Below are 24,760 nucleotides of genomic sequence, written 5' to 3'. Positions count from 1 at the left end.
AAAAGAAGAAACCATCAATTGTAAAAGTCATAGTCCACAAACCAAAGAGGTTAAACATCTGGATATAAAAACGATGAATGCACGAAAAGACATGCAATATCTGCGAGAAAATAAACTTTTAAAACAAAGCATTTTTCTTTTAATTGCAGTAATGGTTAGCATCCAAAATGCAACTTTACGTTATTACGTTAAATAAAAGTATGATTTTACTAAGTACGAATCTGTTTTAAAAGGCGGGGGTTATCACGATTTCTTGAATCTCCACACGATAATAAATTAAGACGCACACTTACTAGTATACACTGACTTCATACATAGTCAGCGCATGTTTTTCTATTGTTCTCCGTTTAATGTAACTCTATACTCGTTAAATTCTCTGATGAAAGTTGAAAAACAGAACTGATTTCAACTTAATAGAATTAAATTTCATCAATTATTAGAAAAAATATATATGTCATCACACTTTTTGAGAAGTCAGATAAACATGAACTAGAGCATATTTTAGCATCAGAAAACTGTACCTTTTTTGTTAATAGTAAAGTTTTTGTAGGCAGAAATTGATTATCTTTTTGAATTGTATTGTCAATTATGTTAGAAAAATAAAACTACAATCACATTGTAAAATTGGTTGTTGGGATTAGAAAAATGTTATTATTTAGACATACAACTGAGAGAAAAATCAGAAAAAGAGTTATTTCCCCTTAGCATAGATAAAATGTATAAAAAATTGGAAATTTAGGATAAAATTAACCTGCAAAAATATCTTAAACTTAACAGTATTTCTAATTACATCCATGTGATTATATTCACATAAAATAAATAAAACTATCTTGCACAAATTTTAAAGAATTCAAAGTTTTACAAAAACGTATGACGTCACAGAACACTGGATCTACTTTAACTGTAGTTGTCTATTTGCATTATATAAGTTATGTCAAAGGGAGATTGACAAACATGCGCTCATGGTTTAAATGAGAAAAAACTGATTCTTCTTACTTTCGCTTTGTCTATTGTAGCCAAGGGTTGACACATGTTGAATATTTCAAGTAAAAGCTTTTCAAAACGCTTGCCTGACTAAACAAAATTTTTTAATGGAAGCATGCACGTATCAATAAGACTATCTTATAAGAAATGAATTTTAATTCTCGCTGCTGATCATAAATTTATAAACGGAACGTGCAAATTTAAGACGAAATGTCAGTCTTTTCTTCGATCTAGAACATGTACATATATATCACTTGAAATCAATTATTTTATTAATTCAAATTCAATTTTTGGGAGTTGATTTTAATCAACTCTCCTATGCAGTCACTCTTGCAAACCGAAAGTGAAACAGTGTTTGGACCTAAGCACAAATCATCACCGCTGACAAGTCTTAGTTCTTGAATATAATAGGAAAATTCGACGTAATGTATGCTAAGTATTATGGAATCCGGATAATGCCATGTAGTTCACTATCGCATCATCGCACCATCGACGTTTGAGTCGATAGTGCGATGACGATGATGCGACGGTGCGATAGTGCGATGACGATGATGCGATGGCACGACAATGCGATGACGATGGTGCGATGACACGATAAAGCGATGATACGATAGCGATAACGCGAGAGCAATGACACGATGGTGCGATAGCGATGATGCGATGCTCTATCGCGTTATTATTAGTTCTTTATCGCGTCCTCGTCATCGTATTATCGTAGCATCGCTCTATCGAGTTTCCATAAAAAGGATTACATTCCCAGCAGCCATTGCGCAACATGGCTTTTGATGACGAAGAGATGCTAGTAAATATTATCAATGGGTAGGATTTAAGATGAAATAAATTTATTACGAACGAGGTAACATGCAGGTGTTTGTATTTGTTGATGTATAAATATAAATCTTGCAAATATATCATCAGAAAAATAACTATTAAGTAATTAACTCGTACAAGGAAACCTATCTATAAACACTTTGAAAATAGTAAGATTTTATATAATACGAACGATTTAGATATTTATGTAGTCTCATGTATTCCTACGCCAGAGTTTTTTTTAATATAGTCTCGAACACTGTGCCGGATAATTATGCCAGTGCCAAGGTGGCATTTTTGCACCCACTTAAGATGCAGTTTCGGAAAAATCCATGTATACCAAATGATAGACCATTGTTTAGAGAGTATATATCCACTTTTGTTTTAAGTGTGTTTCACCTGACAGGTGAGATATTTACCTTTAAAAATTAATATCCCATAGGAAAATGATAATTCCCATAGGAGAATTGATTCTCCTAAAGGAAATATTGACAATCCTATAGGATTTTTAAAAAGTCCTATAGGAATTATATTTCCCATAGGAGAATGGTATTTCCTGTAGGACTTTGATCAGACATGTAGTTTTCCTATAGGATATTAAGTTTTCCTATCGGATTTAATCAAATCCTATCGGAATTGAAATTACTATGGGAAGTTCTTGTATTCCGATAGGAAATTTCAAATTACCACAGGAATTTTGTTTTTCATATGGGAAAAATTATTTTCCTATAGGAATTTATTTCTGAAAGGTAAATATCTCACTTGACAGGTGAGATACAATGATAAAAAAGGTGGATGTTTACTCTTTGGTCTATCATATGGCATATTTGAATTTTTCGATTTATGCAGCTTAAGCGGGTGCAAATATGCCATCTTGGCACTGGCATAATTATCCGGCACAGTGCTCTCAATCAACCAAAAGCTCGGCAGATTTCTGAATTCTGATTGAAACCGATCATGAAAATGAATTTATTTCAGACAATAAGAAAAGACAAATTTTCGACATTGGCTTAAAGGGACTTGGGCACGATTTAACTTAAATTTTCAAATTTTATTTTTCAATTTTTCAATGTTTATACTGAAAAATATAGAAGTTTATAATGCTGTGTCAAAATTTGAAAGTCAAATATCAAGTTATAAGCAAGATACAGAGTTCATAATTCTTTGTTTTGTGAACAAAGCTCGAATATTGTCATTTTTACATATGTGCTGTATTGGTGTAAGTTTTAATCTCCGACAAACAGAGTGGCTCTCTTGCTTGTCGGAGATTAACGGATACAGCTGAGCGTCTGGTTGAACGAGACTGGAGTTCAATATCAATAGTGCTTGGATCCATTCAATTTTTAGAATTGTTTTGATTACCAATACATAGTTTGAAATCGATCTTTAAATATTATACAACGTTTCTCTAAATTCTTGTCTGAAAAGTCTAATTAAAATTCATATTATAAAAAAGTGCGTAATTTAAATTCAGACTAGGAACTAATTGCCACGCAAGATAAGTTGATTTTGAAATAAATGATAATCGATCAAATCAACTCCCGTCAGTACTTCAGTACTTTGATTTTAGGAATGTACACATATCACATAAATGCATGTAAGCTTGAAAACTGGAGATTTAATAGTCATTTTAAAAAAATTGTATTTGTTATATTAAGATGCAAAATAAAATGAAAGGCATTTTTAAAAATTTCCAACCATATGAAATATGAAACACGTATTGTTTTTGAATGTGTGTGGGCAGCTTCATCAAAATCATCTTGACAAGCAATTAAGAAAGGGTGAATTCTCAAATTCATGAAAACACCCTAACTGTAAATTCAATTAGAATTCCTTATATCACATGCTCCTACAAAAGTGGAGGGAGCAAATCCATGACGTTTCCATTTATTTTTAAAGAACTGAAGTACTGACGGGAGTTGATTTTATCGATTATTATTAGTCCCCTACCGGGTTTCACCGGAGGAGACTATAGCTTTCCTCTGCGTCCGTCAGTCCGTCTGTCTGTCCCACTTCAGTTTTCCACACTTTTTTTCTTTATGCGTTTGAGGAATAATATAAAATTTGCTGAACAGCTTCAAAATGTCAAACTACAGAACAAGTTTACACGTTTGAAGCGTCTGGTTGACATATTTTCGAGAAAATTATTTTTTTATATTCCAATTTTTTAATGCTCGGCTTCGTTTTCGGTTCGGTGTTTATTGAATAAACGAGGAAGGTATGTAGTCAGTAATAATATCATGCATTTTACTTGGACTATTCCTTGTATTGTTTCTAACAAACAAATAAGTTCTGTACAATAGTGTCAAGCATTGTGTTGTAAATCTAATCGACAGGGTTTTTTGGTATTATTACAACTGGGTTCGTTATCGGGTTGGTCTGTTGATTCGGGGTACAGAAGACGATAAGAAATGATATTCCGCATAACAGTGCATTGTTTTCACAAATTTCTACAAACCGGTAGGGGACGTGTATTGCTTATGCAATACTCTCAGAATGCTTGTTTATCTTAAAATCAACGATATGTTATTTTGCTTGGCAAGTAGTTTATAATCTCTATTTGAATTACGCACATTTCCGACAAGAATTTCGAGAAAACTCTTATGGATCATGTTGTGTAATATTTAAAAATAGAATTGATTTTATCAAACTATGTATCGGTATTCGAAATATTTCAAAAATTGTATGGATCCAACCAATAATACACTCTAGTCTAGTTCAACCAGATGCTCGACTGTCTCCGTTAATATCCGACAAGTGAGAGATACCAGGTCACGTGATAGCTTGATGATGCGACCTCTAAAAATAGACTGACTCTCTGCTTGTCGGAGATGTACGGAGACAGCCGATGGTTGTACGAGACTATATTGAACTCTGGCGTAGGAATACATACGACTGCAAAAAACTTCTAAATTGTTCGTACTATTTAAAATCTGACAATTTCTTAGGTATTTATAAATAAGTTTCCTTTAAAAAAAATGCTTCAGCGTACATTGTACATTACATCGAATTTATCGATTATTTTCAAGAACTAACTCTTGTCAACGGCGATGAATTGTGCTTAGGTCCAAACACTGTTTTAGTTTCGGTTTGCCAAACTAACTGCATAGGAGAGTTGATTAAAAATCAACTCCCAATAAAGTTTTAAAAAAGTGCCAGCTGCATGCCCCGATGCTTCGTGCCTGTGATGTAAGCACGTGGTGTGCTCTGGGCTATTCGCATGATCCCAACGGCCTCGTCCACTAATCGGCGCGCAAAAACTATTAATGAGACATTATGGCGCGAACTCCTGCTTTACTATTCCCGAATCGGCTGAGATCGATTTGATCTAATTGTTTGAATGAACTCATCCATTGTCAGATATCCGTGGGATAGGTCAGATGATTTTTTTGACATTTGTTTTGTAACAGCTACATACATGTATATTATACTTTCGATCGGATGTATTGGAAGAAATCTATCGAATTAACAAACACACTTGATTAGTTATTGTTAAATGTAGTAATGTAAATTTATTAAGACACGCGAGTGATAATGATCCCTTTTCAAGATTAATGAAATCGCCCAACTGAACGAAAATTGGGTGCCCCCCCCCCACCCCGCTTTGGCGATTTAGTTCCTCCAGTAAACATTCCAGCTGTATAAATATATATTTGTCTTAAACAAAAATGATGACTCTCTTGTAATAATGATAATCCAACGCCAATTAATACTTATCAAAGACAAAACATTGCTAACGTAGATGTCAAATGATCAAAAAATTAAACAACAAAATACATGTACTATATGTGAGTTTTATGGATTTATTGGCGATAAAGGCCATGGCTGCTTGATATTAAAATGAATACAGAATACAAGGTGGGATCAGCTGTTCACCCGTAAAAAATTATACCTTATTCATTAATACTTAAAGCAATATGAGCTGCATTTTTCATATTAAATTTATTTTTTACTAAAATGTTCTTTTCTACTAAAATGACAAAAATATCATGGTTTTTAAATTTCTGTTAGCCATATTTTTGTGGAAAAGGTCGTTAAGAAGCCTTATTTGGAGCAAAATTGAATTATTGTCGTCCTGTACAAAAATTGATTTGCTTTATATTCCTTAGAAGAGAAATAATTCCTTTGACAAAAAGTAATGATTTTTTTCAAATCTTATTTATCATAAAAGTTTAAGTTATATGCAGATTTATCATACTAGCAGGTTTTTGCAACAAAATATAATTCTAAAAAATACAGCTCATATTGCTTTAAACATATTATATAAACCATTAAAAGTCCATGTGAGCTCTACTGGTAAGCATAAATATATGCCACGAGACTATGCAGGCACTGCAAAGTCTGCGCCACCAGTAGAGCTAACCCACTAAAACCAATAAACACACAAAGTCCAAAAACAAATTGATACAAAATTTCGCAATCAAAATCAGAACCAGTCAACACTTATAAGCAAAAAACTTAGCGCAAGTAGGGTAGAGTCACAAGAAAATGTTGGGGGTCATGCATCAGTCAGTGAGCACCCTCAAAATCAACAAAATAAATAAAAACAGTGGGGAGTCACAACATCAATCAATGAGCACCCTTAAAAAAAAGCAAAGGGGAGCCATCATAATTTGCTATTGGGCATCGCAAGCAAAAATTGGGGTCATGTCGTAAATCAGTCAGCACCAACAAAACAACGAATTAAAGCAATGGGGAGCCAGCACAATTGGGCATCCCAGGCAATAAAATTTGGGGTCACATCATCAATTAGTGAGCACCCTCAAAATAACAAAGTATAAAAGTAAATGGGGAGCCAGCACAATTTGCTATTGGGCATCCCGAGCAAAAATTTGAGTCACATCATCGATCATTGAGCACCAAGACCAAGGGGTAAATGAATGGAAAAAGGGCGGGATGACATAAATTCGAAGGTGAAAATTATCATGACATAAACAATGTGAACAGCATTGAGCACATATATACATCAATAACTTTGTAACTCCACAGAGCTGATAAAAAGTGAAAAAGGCAAGGTATTTATATCCCGAAATAAATCAGGTAGTTGCTATAAGAGCTAATCAAGCACATTGCAGCCATGGCCCATGGTCGCCAGCTTTTGCGGTCACCACTACTCTCTCATCAGCCAGGAAATCCTGAAAGGACTACTGAATTCTATGCAGGAAAAAGCTATTGCCCAAGGAATTTAGATGGACCTTATCCCTAAACAAACAAAGGCTTGACTCCTGAAGTTCCGGATATCTGATATATTTGCCCCTTAACTCGAGAATGTAAGTAGCTATACAGCTATTAAGTCTCACTCTAGCTCTCTCTAAGGCTAAATGATCTACTTCCCCCCGCCATTGTAACCTAGGTAAAACCTGTGACCAAATCAATATGGTATTAGGTAACAATTTTTGCAATTTATCGAGACCCTTCTAGATATTTTCGCGAAGCACTACATACTTGTCTTTCTGACCAATATCATTTCCCCCACAATAGACTAACAAGTAATTGGGCGGATCTTCAACCTTCAATAAAGACCGTACCTTGGGCCAGACTTGCTTCCATCTCATACCCCCCTTCCTCTGCCAAAACACTGAAGCGTTGAGTCTGTGCAACTGAAGATTTGCCCCGAATGATGAGGATCTGGCATGCAAGAACGGATGCTTAATTAATGATGATCCTAAAATCCAAATTCTTTTGTGACCTACAATGATACCAGTACGTGTTGCAAATAATAAGTCTTAAAGCAGCTAGACCAAAAAAAAATCAAAACAAAAACTATCAAACTAATACAGCCTATTGTGACAAAAAAACTTGTGGCTGGTTTAGCATCTAATGTATCTATGTAAACACTTGGACTTCCACCTGCCCCCTGCTGCGATCTGATCCTCACTCCTGCCCTGGACCCAGGCATCTGTGGCTGCCCCTATGCAAAATAAATGTGTTTTGTACCTTATGGTATCTAAACCCAATTTTGCGATAAGCATAGAGAAAACTGACATAACCTGATATCTAGTGACTGGCGTGCCCCTAGCATGACAAAAGAAGGTACCGGGACAATGAGGTCTGGTTGACATGAATGACGTGAGCGATGACACCGGGCAAATGATGTTGTTTGTGGGTAGCAAGTTTATGAGTGATCCCTTCCCCTCCTGATCGGTTTTTGAGTGTTTGAGCGAGATTTGAATGGTGTTGTTTGATGCAATGTATTTAACATTACTTGTCTGGATGGCATGGCCAACTTCCTTACTAGTGTTTTGAACAGGTTCTCCTATTCTAAAATAACCAAAAAATGCTGTGGTAAAGATAGCAGAGAAAAGTGAAGCCTCATATTGTGATGTACAAACAGATGGTAATGCAACTATGATTTTCCGCAATATGTCCAAAGTTATGGGTTTACGATCATCTGTCTGTACTTTGCAGCGGCAATAGCCCAACAGTGTTTTCTTCACTATAAAGGATTGAATTGTGTCCGAGACATCAGAGATTTTACAATAAAATGAGATACCTGCTAGGTATGACTTGGCTGTGCTGGGGCTATATTTGTGAATCGCCAAGTAGGCAATGAATTGTGTGAGCTGGTATGGTGTGGGAGGCCATATGATTTGATGGTTGTACAAAGTTCTGAATGCATTGAACATGCGAATACTTGCAGAGTACAATTTCTTAGTATTATTGGCTAAGGCGAAGTTCAGCAGCGCTTGAGATCTATGTTGCAGATCATCTTGTGAAATGAAATGGCCACCTTTGTCGGCTGCTCGTCGGCCCCTGGAAATGACACTCTGAACCTTGACCATTGCTGCCGGGAAAGAGAGTTGGCTTTAAAAATTTTAATGCCCTCTATGAGCTCCCCCTGAATAATACATTATGTAATAGAGATTGCAGGACTAAAGGTCTAAGTAAATGCATAATTTGCTTTGATTTGGATGATTTTGAATTCAAAATTGATACCAAAGCCTTGTTGTCAGTGTGCAATATAACATTTTTACCTTGAAATTCATTGCCCCAAATGGAGAAAGCCATAACAATAGGTACTTACTCTAAAAATGTAACCTGTTTGAAAATATTAGAGTATTTCCATTCTTGTGGCCATAAAATGTAAGCCCAATGAGACTGTCTGAACAACCTGCACTGTTAGTAAATAACTGCATGTCAATTAGTAAATAACTGCATGTCAAAGTCTCTTGTCCAGTCAACTATCTGGTATGACGTCACCCCATTAAAGAAATCTAAAAATAAGAGCCAAGTGTGAATGTCTTTCTTCATCTCGACTGTTACTTTGCGATGTTGGTGGGGTTTCGTTAGGCCATGTGTGGCGTCATAGAGTCGGCGAACAAATGCCCTACCAGAGGAATATCCCTAATACAAAAATTTAACAATCCTGTAAGTTTTTGCAATTGCTTGAGTGTTACTTTGTTTTTATTCAGCATAGATACCAACTTTGCCTTGAGCTGACATAATTTGTCATGAGGAATCTGAACAGTCATGTTGTTAGTATTAATTTCTAACCCAAGAAAAGTCAAAATTGTTGTGGGGCCTATTGCTTTCTCCTGAGCTAAAGGAACCCCCAAGTCTGCACAGATGGAAATAAAGCCTGACATGAGAGTTGTACAATCCAATGTCCCTGGTCTGCCGACCAGTAAGAAATCATCTAAGTAATGTATAACATTGCTACTTCTCGACTGTGCCCATTCTGAAAAGGATGAAAATTTCTCAAACTTGGCACAACTGCTAGCACATCCAAATGGTAGACACGTATCTATGTAAACTTTGTCCAGAACTTTGAAACCTAACAAGTCAAAATCCAAGGATTTATCCAGGTATTTAATGTTACTACCCTTTTTATTCCTACGGGGAAATTGAGAGCCAAATGCTCGATCTCGATTAAAATAAAGGAGCAAAATTCTGCATTCTGAGAGCTTCTGAAGTTTATTTATATACCTTTATTAAAGCAAAATAACTGCACTTTTTTAGACAAATTGAAAATGTGAAATAACAAAGGTAAAATCAAATGAGGCAAGTACATGTATTCTAATTAAGGTACCTCACTACACCCAGACTTATACTTTTTAAGACACTACATCACAAGATGGGGATTTAAATATTTTGTTAAATTGTTTATATCGTTAAATTTAGTTGTATAAGTCGTAGCTCAATGGCTAAAGTATTGGGCATCTGAACCACAGATCATGAGTTCGAACCCGACTGGAACTTTTGCTCATGTTTAAAGAATTAAATTTTCGAAAATGTAATTTTTCATCCAAAATTGCACTTTTTTTACATATTTGACTTAAATACTTCTTATCCATTATGATATCTATTATAATCAAGTAATTTTCTGATGATTTGGGAAAACATTTCAAGGTGTAGTGAGCCACCTTAATCTACAAATCAATTTTTCTGTTTTTCTTGTTTTAAAACATTTCTACAAGATCTTCTAGACAATCATTGGATAATTCTTTATCCCCTTCCCTACAAATTCTCATTAGAGAGTCCAGAGAGCTTTGACTTAGTCTGTTTCTGAGGTTGGTGAACAGAGAATTCATCAAGCTGAACCCTCTCTCCACAGTGGAACACGGAATTATAAGCGCGAAGTATTACAGTTTCACTACATTTGGATACAACTGATCCAGCCCATCTCTCTTGCACATTGCGTAAAGGGATGCTGTGTTAATGGTCCCAAGTCTCCTCGTGTGTTGACTAAAGAAATGTTATAGGAAATAAGAATGGAATTCATATTTTGTTTATTGTGAAATTTTAAAAGGAAAAATGTTTGCTCTTACACAAGGCATTTTATTTACAAAGCATTTACATTATAAACAGTTCTTGTTTGCACCAATACCTTAAGTTTTTAGATGGATCAAGGAAAGAATGTTGAAAGTGATGATATTAATTTTTGATTTATAATATGGATTAAAAATGCATCAAAACAAAACAAAAATGATAAAGATTGAACAAACAAAAAAGTCATTTACATTACTTTAGAAAATAGTTTTCATACAAGAGAAAATAATAAATATGTGCATCATGTTCTCCTGATCATGTTACATCAGGTACATCAGATTCAGACTCAATATCCATTATATTAATTGTCTAGTTTGGTATGTTCACTTCTTCTCAGATACTTTGTCTTGGCATGAAATGGAACACTATAACTGGAAAACATAAAATTTCTTAGGAGTAAATGCATTAGTTAGAAACGATAAATTGAATTCATTCGGTTTGTATAATGTTTTTTAAATGTAAACTGTAATGTTAATATTGGCTCACAAAAAAGAAGTAGTAATAAAACTTAAGAAAGAAAAAAATAGGAATCAATGAAATAATAAAATTAATAATTTGAAACTTTGTTTTTGTTCTCTGTCAATATATTTTTTTACATACCTTTCTACGAACATGTGTGTTTTGAATCCTCGAAATTCTGCAACTGCTGCCTGAGGAGACTGAAGATCACTAGGTACTCTAACCATATAACCCTGAAACTGGTCTTCTTTGGGAGAACAATAAAACTCTGCCAATTTCGTGATATCATCCTGTATCAAAATTAACACGTCATGACATGAAGTACATATATTCAGAGATATATAAACATATGCATGTCATATATGCATGACCTGGATGGCATTAAAAAATCAGCCACCCATTGGTACAAAAACTTATTATTTACCTCTCCATAGTTTGCCAACTCTGTGATCTGATCTGGGAAATTTCTTGGATCCAGAGTCCCAAAAGCTCTCAACACCGGTGATGAAATGCATCTTCAATCTCGCCTAGTAACCTATGGATAAATGGTATGCCAGTCTCCATCAAAAATCTCTCTGGGCTGTAATCCATATCATTATGTAACTGATTTCCCCGAAGCCTTCTTTGTAAACTTGTCCTGTCAATTACTTCAAGAAAAGCATCATCAATTTTTGAAAAGGTGAGATGATCATTGTCCCCTCTATCACCTAACTGATCTATCAGTATATGCAGTTTGTTGACTGCAGAATCAACTTTGTGCGGTACATCAGTGAAATTTAAGTTTTCAGTCTGAAGAAAGTACTCAGTCCATTCACAATGTGAAGCGTATCACACAAAAGATAAATCATTGCAACAACATCCTTTCTCAACATAGCACACCTCTGGTTCCTTTCGATCATCATAAATACCATCAAGTGCATCAAGTATCTGTGAAAACCTGGACACAAATCTACAGCATGCTGCCCTGTGAGATAACTACCTACAAATCAAGTATAAGCAATTTGAAATACATTTTGAGAGATCGAAATCACAATAGGTCTGAAGACAAAATAATAGGAATGATCATCCGCACACTTGTTCCATAAAACTTATTTCTTTAATATGAAATTTACTTGCATTATGAATTACAGTAACAATGACCTTGTGGTTGCAGTCCGAATAAGCTTCAGTGACTTGTTGCCATATGTAGTTTGTACTTCCTTAAAAACACTGAACTTGTTTGGACTGTACTTAAAGACTTTCCACAATCCAAGAAGAACTGAATCGACCTCTTGAAGGACAGCAAACTCTGGCATCTTCATAATATGTTTATGGCAGAGAGCTAGCTTGTGGCACCTGCAGTTCATGTATAGGGCATGCGGTGACTCATGGCGTAGACGTCTTTGCACACCCACAATAGTGACTAAATTAATATCTTACGATATAGTCTAAAATTTCTGTACTGAATTGTTCATGTTGAAGAGATTAGTCAATCTTGCTCATTTCAATATTGATTCTTAAAAAAAATTAGAGAGAATATCTAAAAACTTAAAAATAAATAGAACTCAAACTTCTAAAAAAATCTTTCTTTTGGATTATTTTTCTGAATTACTTTAAAAGAAAATATCAATACCAACCTGTCCTCTCTCCACTCATAACATTAGCTCCATCAAATACCATAAATCGCATTCTTTTCACCTGAATGTCTTTTGCCGTCATGAAATGTTTATTCTGGTTAACCAATGACTCGCTGTCTATTTTTGGAATTTAATAATGCCTAAAAATCGTTCTTTGATCTCTCCTATTCCATCTTCCCACTTTCCATACAACGCAAACTGTTACCGTCCAGCCTCATCACAACTTTCATCAGCTAACAGAGTGGGGGCTTCAGCATTCCTCAGAGACAACAGCAAATGTCTTTCAATGCGCTCACTTAAAATGGTTATGAGTTCAGTTACTGTAGTTGCAGATAAGTAGGTTGCAGTTTGGGGGGCTGTTTCTATGTGACAAAGAATATCATCACCACCAAGATGGGATACGAATTTCACAAAATCTGAGTTCTCTGACAGTGCCCATTGCTTATGGATAATGAAATTTGCACACTGAAAAAGTTTTTTGATAACATTCCTATTTAAAGTTTTCCTCTCTAATTTTTTAAATGTTTTTTCAAGGATAATTGAATAAACACTTCCACTTTTCCTGCTACTTTGAATTTGTTCTGCATCTTTATGGGCAGCACTAACAGCGTGAGTTTCTAATACTCTTGTTGGATGGTCACCTAAGGAACAGCCTTTGGTAAATATTTCTGACTTCGTTGAAAACATCTCACAAACTTTACATATGTATCCCCTTTTGGGATAGCTGTAATACAGCCATTTGTACCTATGTTCGTACTTCTCTGACGAAAAAAGTCTTTGATCTATCTTTTCACTAACGGGGCTACTAATTTTTCCACATTCCGATTCGACCTCTGACTCCTAACCTTCACTACTGACATCGTTTTTCCCCCTCTTCCGACTCATGTTCCATCTGACTCTCATCTCCACAGTCTTTTATCTCTGCAGATTTGTCACTATCGACATTCTTCTTGGATGCAAATTTAAAAAGTTTCGCAATTGTCGGCATTCCGGTGTAATTCTACGGGAGTCATTATTCTTCATTACACCGGCCGCATCTTTCTTTCTTATTCGCTTTACATAACACTTCCCGTTGTATGACATTGCAGATTGGTTTACCGTTCGATATCAATTAGAAGCTTGAATATGCTATACTTTATGATCTCATTTTAAAAGCGTTTGAATGACGAGGACGATATATGCGGATATGCACGTTAAACTTCAATCGGACAAAAACGAAAACACAAACGATGTTTGAAATATTCTGTTTTAGCAGGGAATTTCCCTCTGAAAAAGAGGAGTTTTTGCACTTTTTTATGAGGGGAAAGGTACCGTTTACCGGTAGTAAAAACAGCCTTGATAAATCCATCCCTGAAATCAGAGGGGTTTATTGGTAAAAGTCTAAATGCACTTTGTATGTCCAGGCGTGCTACTAAAGCCCCCCTTCCCAACTTAGCTAGCATATCGAGTGCAGTCTCAAAAAATGTGTAATTTACTGAACAATGATTGGTACTGATGAAGTCGTTAACACTTAATCCTGCTGGATAAGATAAATGATGGATTAGCCTAGATGAACCATCTTTTTGGGGTACTAACCCAATTGGTGACAATCTAAGGTTAGGTAAGGGACTAGTGGTGAATGGGCCGGCCACCCTACCTAGGTTTATTTCTTTAGTTATTAGTTCAATTGCTACATTTTCAAAGCCCAATAATGACTTAAGATTACGACAATCTGTTGCATGTCTTGGCCCGTCATAAGATGGTTAAAACCCTTGCGAGAACCCATGTATTAATTCAGCTGCTATGTTTTGGTCAGGATAAAATTGTAACTACTTCTGTAGCTGTGATACATTAGTGGGAGTAGATGCTATTTTATTGACGTCTAAATGACTGGATTGGTTTTGGTGTGTTGGTGGCTGGTGGTGAGAAGACTCTGCTTGATGACTGTTGTATGTTTGACCTGGAAGCGAAATAGTTAGTGGGAGGCTTTAAAAGCTGACATTTGGTGGAGACATTGGTGTTTATAGGGGCAGGGCCTTCTTTGACAGACCCCCCGGTAATTAAAATCATAACAATTGCCAATTTGCTCGGGGTTGTTTTTAGGGGCAAGAAGAGGGGCTTGCATGTACAACAACCATAACTCTTGGTCAACCATTGCGAAAGACATATTGGGGTTTTGCTCCTTTTTTAAGCGAAACTGAACATCATAGTCGCGCCCCCCAAGGCCTGGTGACCTGCTAGCACCTAAGCGGACAGTATGAATGTATTTAAATAACGCAGTGGTGCATTCAGGGTGTGCTGCAGCATAAATTGATGAAAATATGAGAAATAAATCTGTCCAGGTTTGAATATCATTAACAAGTTTGGCCTTTGGTTTACTGGCCATAGTGAGGCTACCATCCCTTACTGACAGAAATTGGGTTTCATCATCGGGATCTGAAGCATTTGGCCGTAACTTAGCTAAGTTGACATACTGTCCATTTGATATCTAAAGTTTAATTTTGTTGGGCACATTATACCCTAACCTACAACTGTAGCTGTCCACTTGGCCTGCATGCTAGCCAATTTCTGCTGAGCCTGACAAAGGGAAATTTAAAATTCCATTACCTGCATTTTCATCGAAGGTAAGATAGGCTCCGTAGAACTTGATGGTGTGGCGCCTCTGTCTTTGCCCGCCGATATGGCCTCGGCTAACTGTCTAAGTTGGGTGTCGCTTATGTGCACCGGGATTTTCCCGTCATCGTTAGGCGCGGATTTTGTCCCCGCAGTTTCGCCGCCTGTCGACTAGACATGGGCGTCGGGGGGTTGTCTTATCTCCTCGGGGTCGTCTGGGGTTTGTCTCCTCGACTGCCGTCTTGCCATGGGCTGGTGTTGTGCCTTCCGTTTAGGCATCGCTCATAGGTAGGAAAGGGGGTATACTGTAGATTCCTAATTAAACGCGAGGAATTAATATCCGCGTAAAATCGCGAGAGGCACCCATCGCGAATTTTAAAATATCGCCATTATTCTTTGAGAGTTGAGAACTATGAGAAATAAGGATAAAATTTCCGCTTTCGCGATTTTATTTTCTCGCGATTTGATACAAAACAGCGGTATCGCGGAATTAAGTACTCGCGTATTATAAGGAATTTACAGTATGCAACCAAATATAAATATACACTATGAAATTCGCAGTAAAAAGAAAATGATTAGCTTAATGACATCTAAAACAAATATGCACACATCGAGCTCCGAATAATACCGGAATAAGCATATAAAATGTTTAGAAATATTAATTGCGCATTAGTCTGATAAAAAGAAAGCACGTCTTACGCTTTCAAATTCAAAGCAGCGACTGATGGGATGTTCTGCAGGGAGTCTGTGACGTCACAAGTTCAAGCTAATATCCCAAAGTGCACGCAATGACCAGCTAATATGCGTAAAGGTCCCCAAGGGTTGGAAGGTTATTATTATGGTAAAAATGTTTAGCTTTGATAAACCGATTTAACTTCGACGAGTTAAATCCAATTACATTGTACCGTAATAGACAATATGTCACAACTTGTTGCGATGACCCCCTCCCCCTGACCTATTTTTAAATCAGGATTACACACGTGCACTGCATGGTGAACGTCCCTTTTACTTGAACACTCTTGCTCGCTGTTGTTATTACATCCCATATAACATTTTCATCAATTGTGAATGTAAATGCTGAACACTTTAAACATGCGTCTGTTGATCTTTTTTGTGAAATATCATGAAATTGCTTACTCCCATTGTCTGCACTGTTTCGGAGAATGCAACTTTTAAACCTTAGATATGCCTGACGTCTGGCAATAATTCACCACGTGATAAACTTACGAAATCCATCACGTGACTTTTAAGTTAGCATGTTATGTACTAACTAGTACAATGTTTTCAAACACGCTTAACTGTCACACACGGATTTAAAGTCTTCTGTATATGTACTTATTGTTAAAACCGTAGAAAGTAGTATACTTGTGCCGTATAGAATAAGTGCTATGGTGAAAGAGTGATCACATATTTTTTAATGCATGACATTGTTATCCACGCTAGTCTAGTTTTAGTTCCATTCTGATAATGTCACCTTCTCCTCTCATGCATATTGATATCAATCTTATGTTCAATCAAGGGCAGATAAGCGAAAATTTTCTCATTTTTAGCCGGGCTCTGCTAAAAGCAGAGTCCTGGCTATAGGCAGGCAAATCGCCAATGCTACTATAAATAGCACAAATAAACAAAAAACCAAACAGCGTCAAGGTAAAGCTTCCGCTATACCAAATAGTTACACAAAGAGCCACGTTTTGTCAAAAGTGTTTGCATTTTGTTTCTTTTTTTTTAAAATATCGAATGAATTGTCTATCTTTTTTAGTTTTCTTATTAATAACGTGTTTGTAAAACATTGCTATGCATTTTGGACACATAAAATGCGCATGGATTTCCATGAACTACTTTGCTGCGCGATGAAGAAACGGGGATTGAATATATAATGCTTGTTGCAAAATTCAAGGCAGCAACTGTTAAACTTTTTAACTTCTACTAGACAGACATATTTTTTGTTTATAGCCGCTTACAAAATTTGGTCGCTCTCTGATGCTTTGCCGACATTAAAAGCATGAGAGAGAGAGAGAGAGAGAGAGAGAGAGAGAGAGAGAGATATTGAGATTTTCAGTCTTTGCTACACAATATGCATAACGACACACCAAAAGAGCCCGGCTTTCAGTACTTCAGTACTTTGATTTGGAAAATTGTAAGGAGGAAAACATAGAATGAGTTTATTGCATCACAGTCGAAAACTAAATTTATGTTGAAAATTGACAAGACTCTTTAAAAAAGCAAACAAAGGCGATATAAGGTTAAGAAATAAACGAAACAGAAGCGACCGAAAAAGGACCCAAAACCCGGCGCTAAGTGCAGTCATCATTTTCTTAGTGTTAAACTTTCTCCGATTCCGACCTTTTTTTTCAAAAAACCATTTGAGCAATTCTAAGCAAACTATCAAGTTTGTTTACCTAAATGATGAAGAATAATAAATAAGGGGCAATGATATAAACATTTTTTTCTACAAAACCTGTCGGCTAGAAAAACAAGATAAATGCGAGCCAATGCTCACTAGTAATACCCCCGCTCTGATGTCAAGTAAGGAAAGTCGACATTTAACTTGAAACTGACATCCGATTGGACAGATAAAAAGCAGCAATATGCCCTCCCTTCTTCAAACGGGGGCAAAAAATAGGGAAATAGTCATTTTTAAGGCCAAACATAAGGAATTTCGGTTAACTTGGCGTAACAAGAAGCCAACAGGCCTTAAAAGTTACCTGAGTACCATAAGGTAAACATAGACCTGTCTCTCATCTATGCATTTAAATAAGTTTCATTCTAGAGTATTAAAAAATGAAGTTGTTCTATCATATATAATAAAAATTCTTGTTAAATTCGATTAATCATGAAATTACATTGTTTACGATGATTAATTATTAAATGCGAACAAGCATAGATAACTCTATTAACTGGTGCACCCCCTCCCCCAAAGAACTCTTGCCAAAGGATTTCACAATATCTAACTTTAATATACAGCTGCATTCACCTCTCCACCGACATTGTAGAACCCCTGTCATGGATGTCATGAAATTAAATTACAGATGACAGCTTTCTAAATATGCAGTCATCCGTTTTTTATATTGTATCAGTGGACCATTTTGATCTACTCTGCGATAAGAGCACCTACCCTTGGGGTAGTAAATTTTACAATTTTGATTCACTCCAGTTTCAGCAAAGGAAAAGAGAAAGAATTTTATGCCCCCCCCCCACCCCTGCCCGCTTTTGAATTGAAAACAAGATGACATATTAATTTGCTGCTGTCCGTCTGTTTGTCGGTCGTTCGACCAACAGTTTCCGTTCATTTTCTACGCAGAGATTGCACATACTGAAATGAAATTTAGTATACATATTTATGATTAGAATTAATAGGTCAAGTTCGATTTTGGGTATTTTTGAGCAATCTTTGACAAGAGTTATGTACCTTGGACTTAGAAAAATTCCAATTATTTGCAGCCCCCGCTCAATTTCTTCGCACATGTCTTCAAGGGAGGGGGCATGAGTGTTACACAAACATCTCTAATTAAACATTGTATATATACACACTACACACTTCGCCCTTGTCTCAGAACCCCTACTACGAAGAATTTAAGAATTATTATTATATACATTTACACTATATGACTGTTATTGTCCCGCCCTGAAATCAGTACCTCTACCTTGGGAGATATAATTAGTAGAAGGCTTCCCGTTTTTATTTTATTTTTATTCGGACAGAATGTTTTTAGTCCTACCTCCAAAAAAAAATTAATCTAATATTCAATAAATGTTAGAAATGAGCATCACGTCCCACAACATTGATTTCGTGATAGACAAACCCGTAACAATTTTGTCATTGATCCGCTATTTTATATATTATGAAGCTACACGGCAAGTTCTAAACCCTAACAAAACAAAAGATTCATGGGCCACTTATCTTACCTTTGCAACAGTGTCGAGTTTAACGAAATATCGTTACAGTATTTTACTGAGGCTGATTTAGCATTATACTAAAGTTAACTAAACGTCACCTCTTACGATTTGTCATAGATGCATGTCAAAATATATGGGTGAACAACAAAAAAAAGACGGAGGAAAGTGTTATGTTATTGCATTATAATTTGTTTATTGACGTAAGCGACAGTCTGTATCAGATGGTTATATGTGATGTAAGCATCTTGTCACGTGATCATATTCAGTAAAGAGTTTGAACACCATTATATTGAGTGTTGTGACTTTACATGGTGTCAGAAGTTCGAAGCTGGATTATGGAGCAACTGAAGCCTCCAGGCCATTTATCGATGGAAGGAAATCTTGCAGAAAATTGGAAGGAGTGGATCCAAGGCTTCGATATATATCTTACGGCTACAGGAATCGGAGAGAAGGACGAGAAAATACAGGTAGCTACATTTTTGCACGTGGCCGGCATTGAAGCACGCCGAGTGTATAACACTTTCGGGATCTCAGCCGACGATGCTGATAAGATTGATGTTTTGAAAACTAGATTCAAAGAATACTGTGAGCCACGTAAGAACTTAACATACATAAGACATGTGTTTTTCACGCGGAACCAGGGTCCGGATGAACCCATAGACAATTACGTGACGGATTTGAAAACCAAAGCGCAGCCGTGTGAATTTGGAAATTTATCTGACGGACTAATCAGAGATAGAATAGTGTGTGGAATCCATGATGAAGCGTGTCGTGCACGTTTACTCAGAGAATCGGATTTGACATTGGCGAAAGCTATCGATGTGTGTAGGGCTCAGGAAATAAGTACAAAACAGTTAAAGTCCCTGAAAGGTAGTGAAGAACAAACAGTAGCGGCGATAAGTCAGTCAAAAAGTGGACGAAAGGTCAGCTCGCAAAATTATAGTAAATATACAAAACATGCAAAACAAAGAACTGGAAATCAAAGGCCTGACAGTACTGATGGGAGGTCATGTCGTAATTGTGGAAGAAGACACATGAAAGATTCATGTCCTGCATTTGGGAAAACGTGTCATCGTTGTCATAATAAGAATCATTTTGCGAAATACTGTTTGACAGAACCATCGTACAATTCAAAGAAAATTCACGCTGTTGGAATACCAGACGATGAAGACTCGTACGAGGATACAGAACTTTTCATTGGAACCGAGCTAACATTATTCCGAAACATGTCTTTGACAAGTTAAAGTTGCATGACCAACACCTCACAAAGACAAGCGTCAAGTTGGTTACATATGGCGGAACTGAAATTACACCGAAGGGTATCAAGACTTTGGAGTGTTCTGTGCGAGGTGAAAAGTATGACTTGTCATTTTTCATAGTGGATGCGAATACTCAAGCGATTCTGGGAAAGAATGCCTGCACAGAAATTGGATCTATTGTGCGCGTACACTCTGTGAGCAAGAACTTGTCAAAGGAAAACCTACTGAAATCATATGAAGATGTTTTCAAGGGACTGGGTGAACTTCCTGGAAAGCACCACATCAACATTGACGTCACCGTTACTCCAGTCATTCATCCACCGAGGAAGGTCCCTGTAGCACTCCGTGATAAAGTCAAAACGGAATTTCAGAGAATGGAACAGTTAGGAGTTATCGCGAGACAAGACGAGCCCACCGATTGGGTACACAGTCTAGTTACAGTCCGTAAACCCAACAAGATAAGACTTTGCATTGATCCAAAGGACTTGAATCGTGCAATTAAGAGAGAGCATTACCACTTAAAAACAGTCGACGAAGTGATTGAAAACCTTCCGCAAGCCAAAGTGTTTTCGAAGTTCGACGCAACCCATGGATTTTGGCACATTAAACTTGATGAATCAAGTTCAAAGCTGTTGACATTCAATACCCCATTTGGTCGGTACAGATACTTGCGTTTACCATTTGGAGTAAGCTCTGCACCAGAAGTGTTTTCTAAACGAGTTCAAGAGATGTTTTCGGACATAAAGGGCGTAGAGTGCATAGTAGACGACATCCTAGTATGGGGAGAGACCATTGCTGAACACGATTCCCGGGTACAACAGATGCTACAAAGATGTCGCGAAATGAACTTTAAGTTGAACAAAAGCAAAGTGGAGTTCCGTGTACCCGAAGTGAGGTATGTCGGACATTTGATTACGAACAGTGGTATTAAGGTAGCCCTGAGAAAGTACGAGCGATAGTAGACATGCCAGCACCAAAGGACGTGTCAGGAGTCAAGCGCATTTTGGGCGTCGTACAATATGTAGCTAAGTTCATTCCGAACTTGTCTGATGTGACGGCACCACTTCGTACACTCCTGCAACAAGACGTCGAATGGCATTGGGATACACCTCAGCAGGAAAGTTTCGACAGACTGAAACAACTAGTCTCAAGCACACCAGTACTCAGTATATATGATGTGCATAAGCCTGTAACTATTTCCGGTGACGCAAGCTCCAAGGGACTTGGCGTAGTCCTCCTCCAAGATGGACATCCGGTGGCATACGGTTCGAGGGCTTTAACAGAGACACAGAAGAGGTACGCTCAGATTGAACGTGAAATGCTAGCTATTGTATATGGATGCGAGAAGTTTCATCACTACATTTATGGCCGAAAGGTGACCGTGGAGACGGATCATAAACCCCTTGTCGCGATCTACAACAAACCACTGTATCGAGCGACGCCTAGACTTCAAAGAATGCTTATGAAGTTACAACGCTATGACCTGAAGTTAGTGTATGTACCGGGAAAGGATATGCATATTTCAGATGCATTGAGTCGATCTTACCTACAAGAGACTCCTGAGATTCTAGTCGACGATGAGATCGACGTTGATTCTATTGAGGCACAACTTCCTGTGTCTCCAGCAAAACTACAGCAACTCAAAGAGGCGACTGCTGCTGATGAGACATTACAAACGCTGAAAAATACCGTTTTGATTGGTTGGCCAGTCGACAGATCAAGTGTTCCATTGAACATCTTACAGTATTGGAACTACCGTGATGAAATCACTGCCATCTATGGACTTTTATACAAAGGCCAACGACTCATGGTGCCAATCAGCTTGAAAAAGGAAATGCTCAATAAGTTACATGAAGCACACATGGGCATAGTGAAAACACAGACAAGAGCACGAGAGCTGTTGTTTTGGCCCAAAATGAACCAGGATATTGAAGACTTTATAGGACAATGTGCAGTTTGTAACAAGTACAGGAATTCCAACTGCAAGGAACCTTTGATATCACAGGAGATGCCTTCACGTCCATGGTCAAAAGTTGCTGCAGATATGTTCCAGTTTAAAGGCTCTGAATACCTCCTGTGTGTTGACTACTACTCCAAATTTCCAGAAATTGTCCGTATGTCGTCAACTACCAGTGCACAAACAATCACATGTTTCAAATCTCTGTTTGCTCGTCATGGCATTCCGACAGAACTATTTACGGATAATGGACCTCAGTTTTCGAGTTATGCATTCAAGAAATTCACAACTGAGTGGGATTTCATTCACACCACCTCAAGTCCAAGATACCCGCAATCGAATGGCCAGGCGGAGAGATGTGTTCAGACTGTCAAGAACCTGCTCAGAAAAGCTGACGAATCCGGAGGCGACATCTACACCAGTCTTATGAACTACCGCGCATCACCGATTGACGGAATAGGACTATCACCATCGCAGCTACTCATGAACAGACAGTTGCGTACAAAGTTACCAATCACAGCTGACTTGTTGAATTCGAAAGCTGTTGAATCCTGCAAACCTCAACTTATTGCGCGCCAGGAGAAACAAAAGTACTACTATGATCGTCATTCCGCAACGTTACCCAACGTCAACAAAGGTGAAATAGTTCGCGTACAGAAAGATTCGAAACAGTGGGAGCCAGCCATAGTAGACCAGAAACTTGCAGACAGATCTTACGTAGTCCGCACGGGTGACAATCAGCTATACCGCAGAAATCGCAGACAACTTCTAAAGACCAGAGAAACCACTTTGCCGTCTGACGTCTCTGATCATTCCGAAGCAATGTATGACGCACCACCACAGAGTCATTCAGAACCCGATCCGCCAAACACCACACCTGCGAAACCCAACCCGCATGAAAATGCTGCCACTCCACACAGAGAACCCAGACCACAGCGAACACTGAGACGACCAAAACATCTGGAGGATTTCATTTGTAAATAAACTGTTCACTGGTTGATTCATACATGTTTATAAACGGACATGTTTGTTTTTAGTTCAATATTAATAATCTTTTCAGGAATGGAAAAGATTTTTTTTGAAAGGGGAGATGTTATGTTATTGCATTATAATTTGTTTATTGACATAAGCGACAGTCTGTATCAGATGGTTATCTGTGATGTAAGCATCTTGTCACATGATCATATTCAGTAAAGAGTTTGAACACCATTATATTGAGTGTTGTGTGTTGTGACTTTACAGAAAGCACGTGGCTTAACAAAATGGCGACTGTATTACTTCTTTGACGAACACTTTGAGGAGAACGCTTAATATTTCGATACAAAACTAAAGTCAGCTGCTGGGCGTGAAATGCGATACAGATCCCATTCTATGTACCATTTATCTAGAAGAGATATTTGATGATTAATTGATGGTGTAGTGCCGACGCCATATTAAAACCGACAACGAATAAGTCATACTTAATTCACACTTACGATTACAGATACTTGCATCACTAATGTAAACAACATAAAAAAATTCGATATATATCTCCTCTGTGGAGGATACCCAACAAAAATGTGCACTTGCTCATGCAATTTGTACCTTCTCATCCATGTAGTTTGGTAGCTTTTAAAAACACGTATGAAATAATGGAAGGTTTTTAATTTGTCATCAAAATTTACAGAAAGAAATTTAATTTCGTTTCTAACATAAATATTCATAAGCACACAGTTCGGCGCTATTATTTTTTAAAAATGAAAACGCACTATTAAAATGGTGTGTTTTTAAAATTGATTAATTTTCCTTCATGTTTCTAACAGAATTTTTCATTTACTTTTTCCATGAAAGATTTTATATTAATTTTAGGTAATTTTACCCCTATTTGTACTTACAGAGCAGATACATTCGCGTACATTCAAGGATTGTACATGCACGTGCGAAAAACATTAGTGTTGGCAAAGTTGGTGTAAAGATAATTTAAAGCAAAATGTACAATACGATTTGGTGCGTTGAATTGCAAAGTGTTCTCTCTCTCTTTCGTTTTCAAACCCAATGTTGATTTATGGTTCGTTTTTTTTTAAATAAAATACATGCGAAACAAACGTTGACTGTGTTTTCAAGCAACATTTATTACATGTATATTAATCCTTTGAAGCACATACAAAATATTTTGTACCCCGAAAGCTAATTTAATCAATTTTGTCCTCTACCACAATTAATTTTTGTAAAATTTATATTTGACCAGCTAAAAGGCCATATATTTGTCATTCTAGCATAGTAACTCTTTTGATCTGATTAACATCTATTTTCCATTTTTAAAAATTAGTAGAAGTCGGTTACTGATTTTTAACCACCATCCTCCCATTCATGTTTCATTTTATCAATAATATGAACAAATGGAATATTAAATTGTCTTCGATGTACAATTCAATGAA

At 37.0% G+C, this 24,760-nt stretch overlaps 1 protein-coding gene and 1 pseudogene across 1 annotated transcript; one reads left to right on the top strand and one right to left on the bottom strand.

Moving 5' to 3' along the window:
- Positions 1–9,708: 9,708 nt before the first annotated feature.
- LOC128187473 (uncharacterized) lies at positions 9,709–12,317 on the bottom strand (annotated as a pseudogene).
- A 7,118-nt stretch (positions 12,318–19,435) lies between these two features.
- Positions 19,436–21,345, top strand: LOC128187472 (uncharacterized). The gene is made up of 3 exons (XM_052857905.1): positions 19,436–19,997; positions 20,244–20,366; positions 20,507–21,345. The coding sequence occupies exons 1-3, from the start codon at positions 19,436–19,438 to the stop codon at positions 21,343–21,345; spliced, it is 1,524 nt and encodes a 507-aa protein (XP_052713865.1).
- Positions 21,346–24,760: the final 3,415 nt, after the last annotated feature.

This window comes from Crassostrea angulata, chromosome 6 (assembly GCF_025612915.1).
Source record: "Crassostrea angulata isolate pt1a10 chromosome 6, ASM2561291v2, whole genome shotgun sequence".
NCBI lineage: Eukaryota > Metazoa > Mollusca > Bivalvia > Ostreida > Ostreidae > Magallana > Magallana angulata.
Note: the sequence above shows the minus strand (reverse complement) of the source record. Positions and strands in the feature narration are given on the sequence as shown.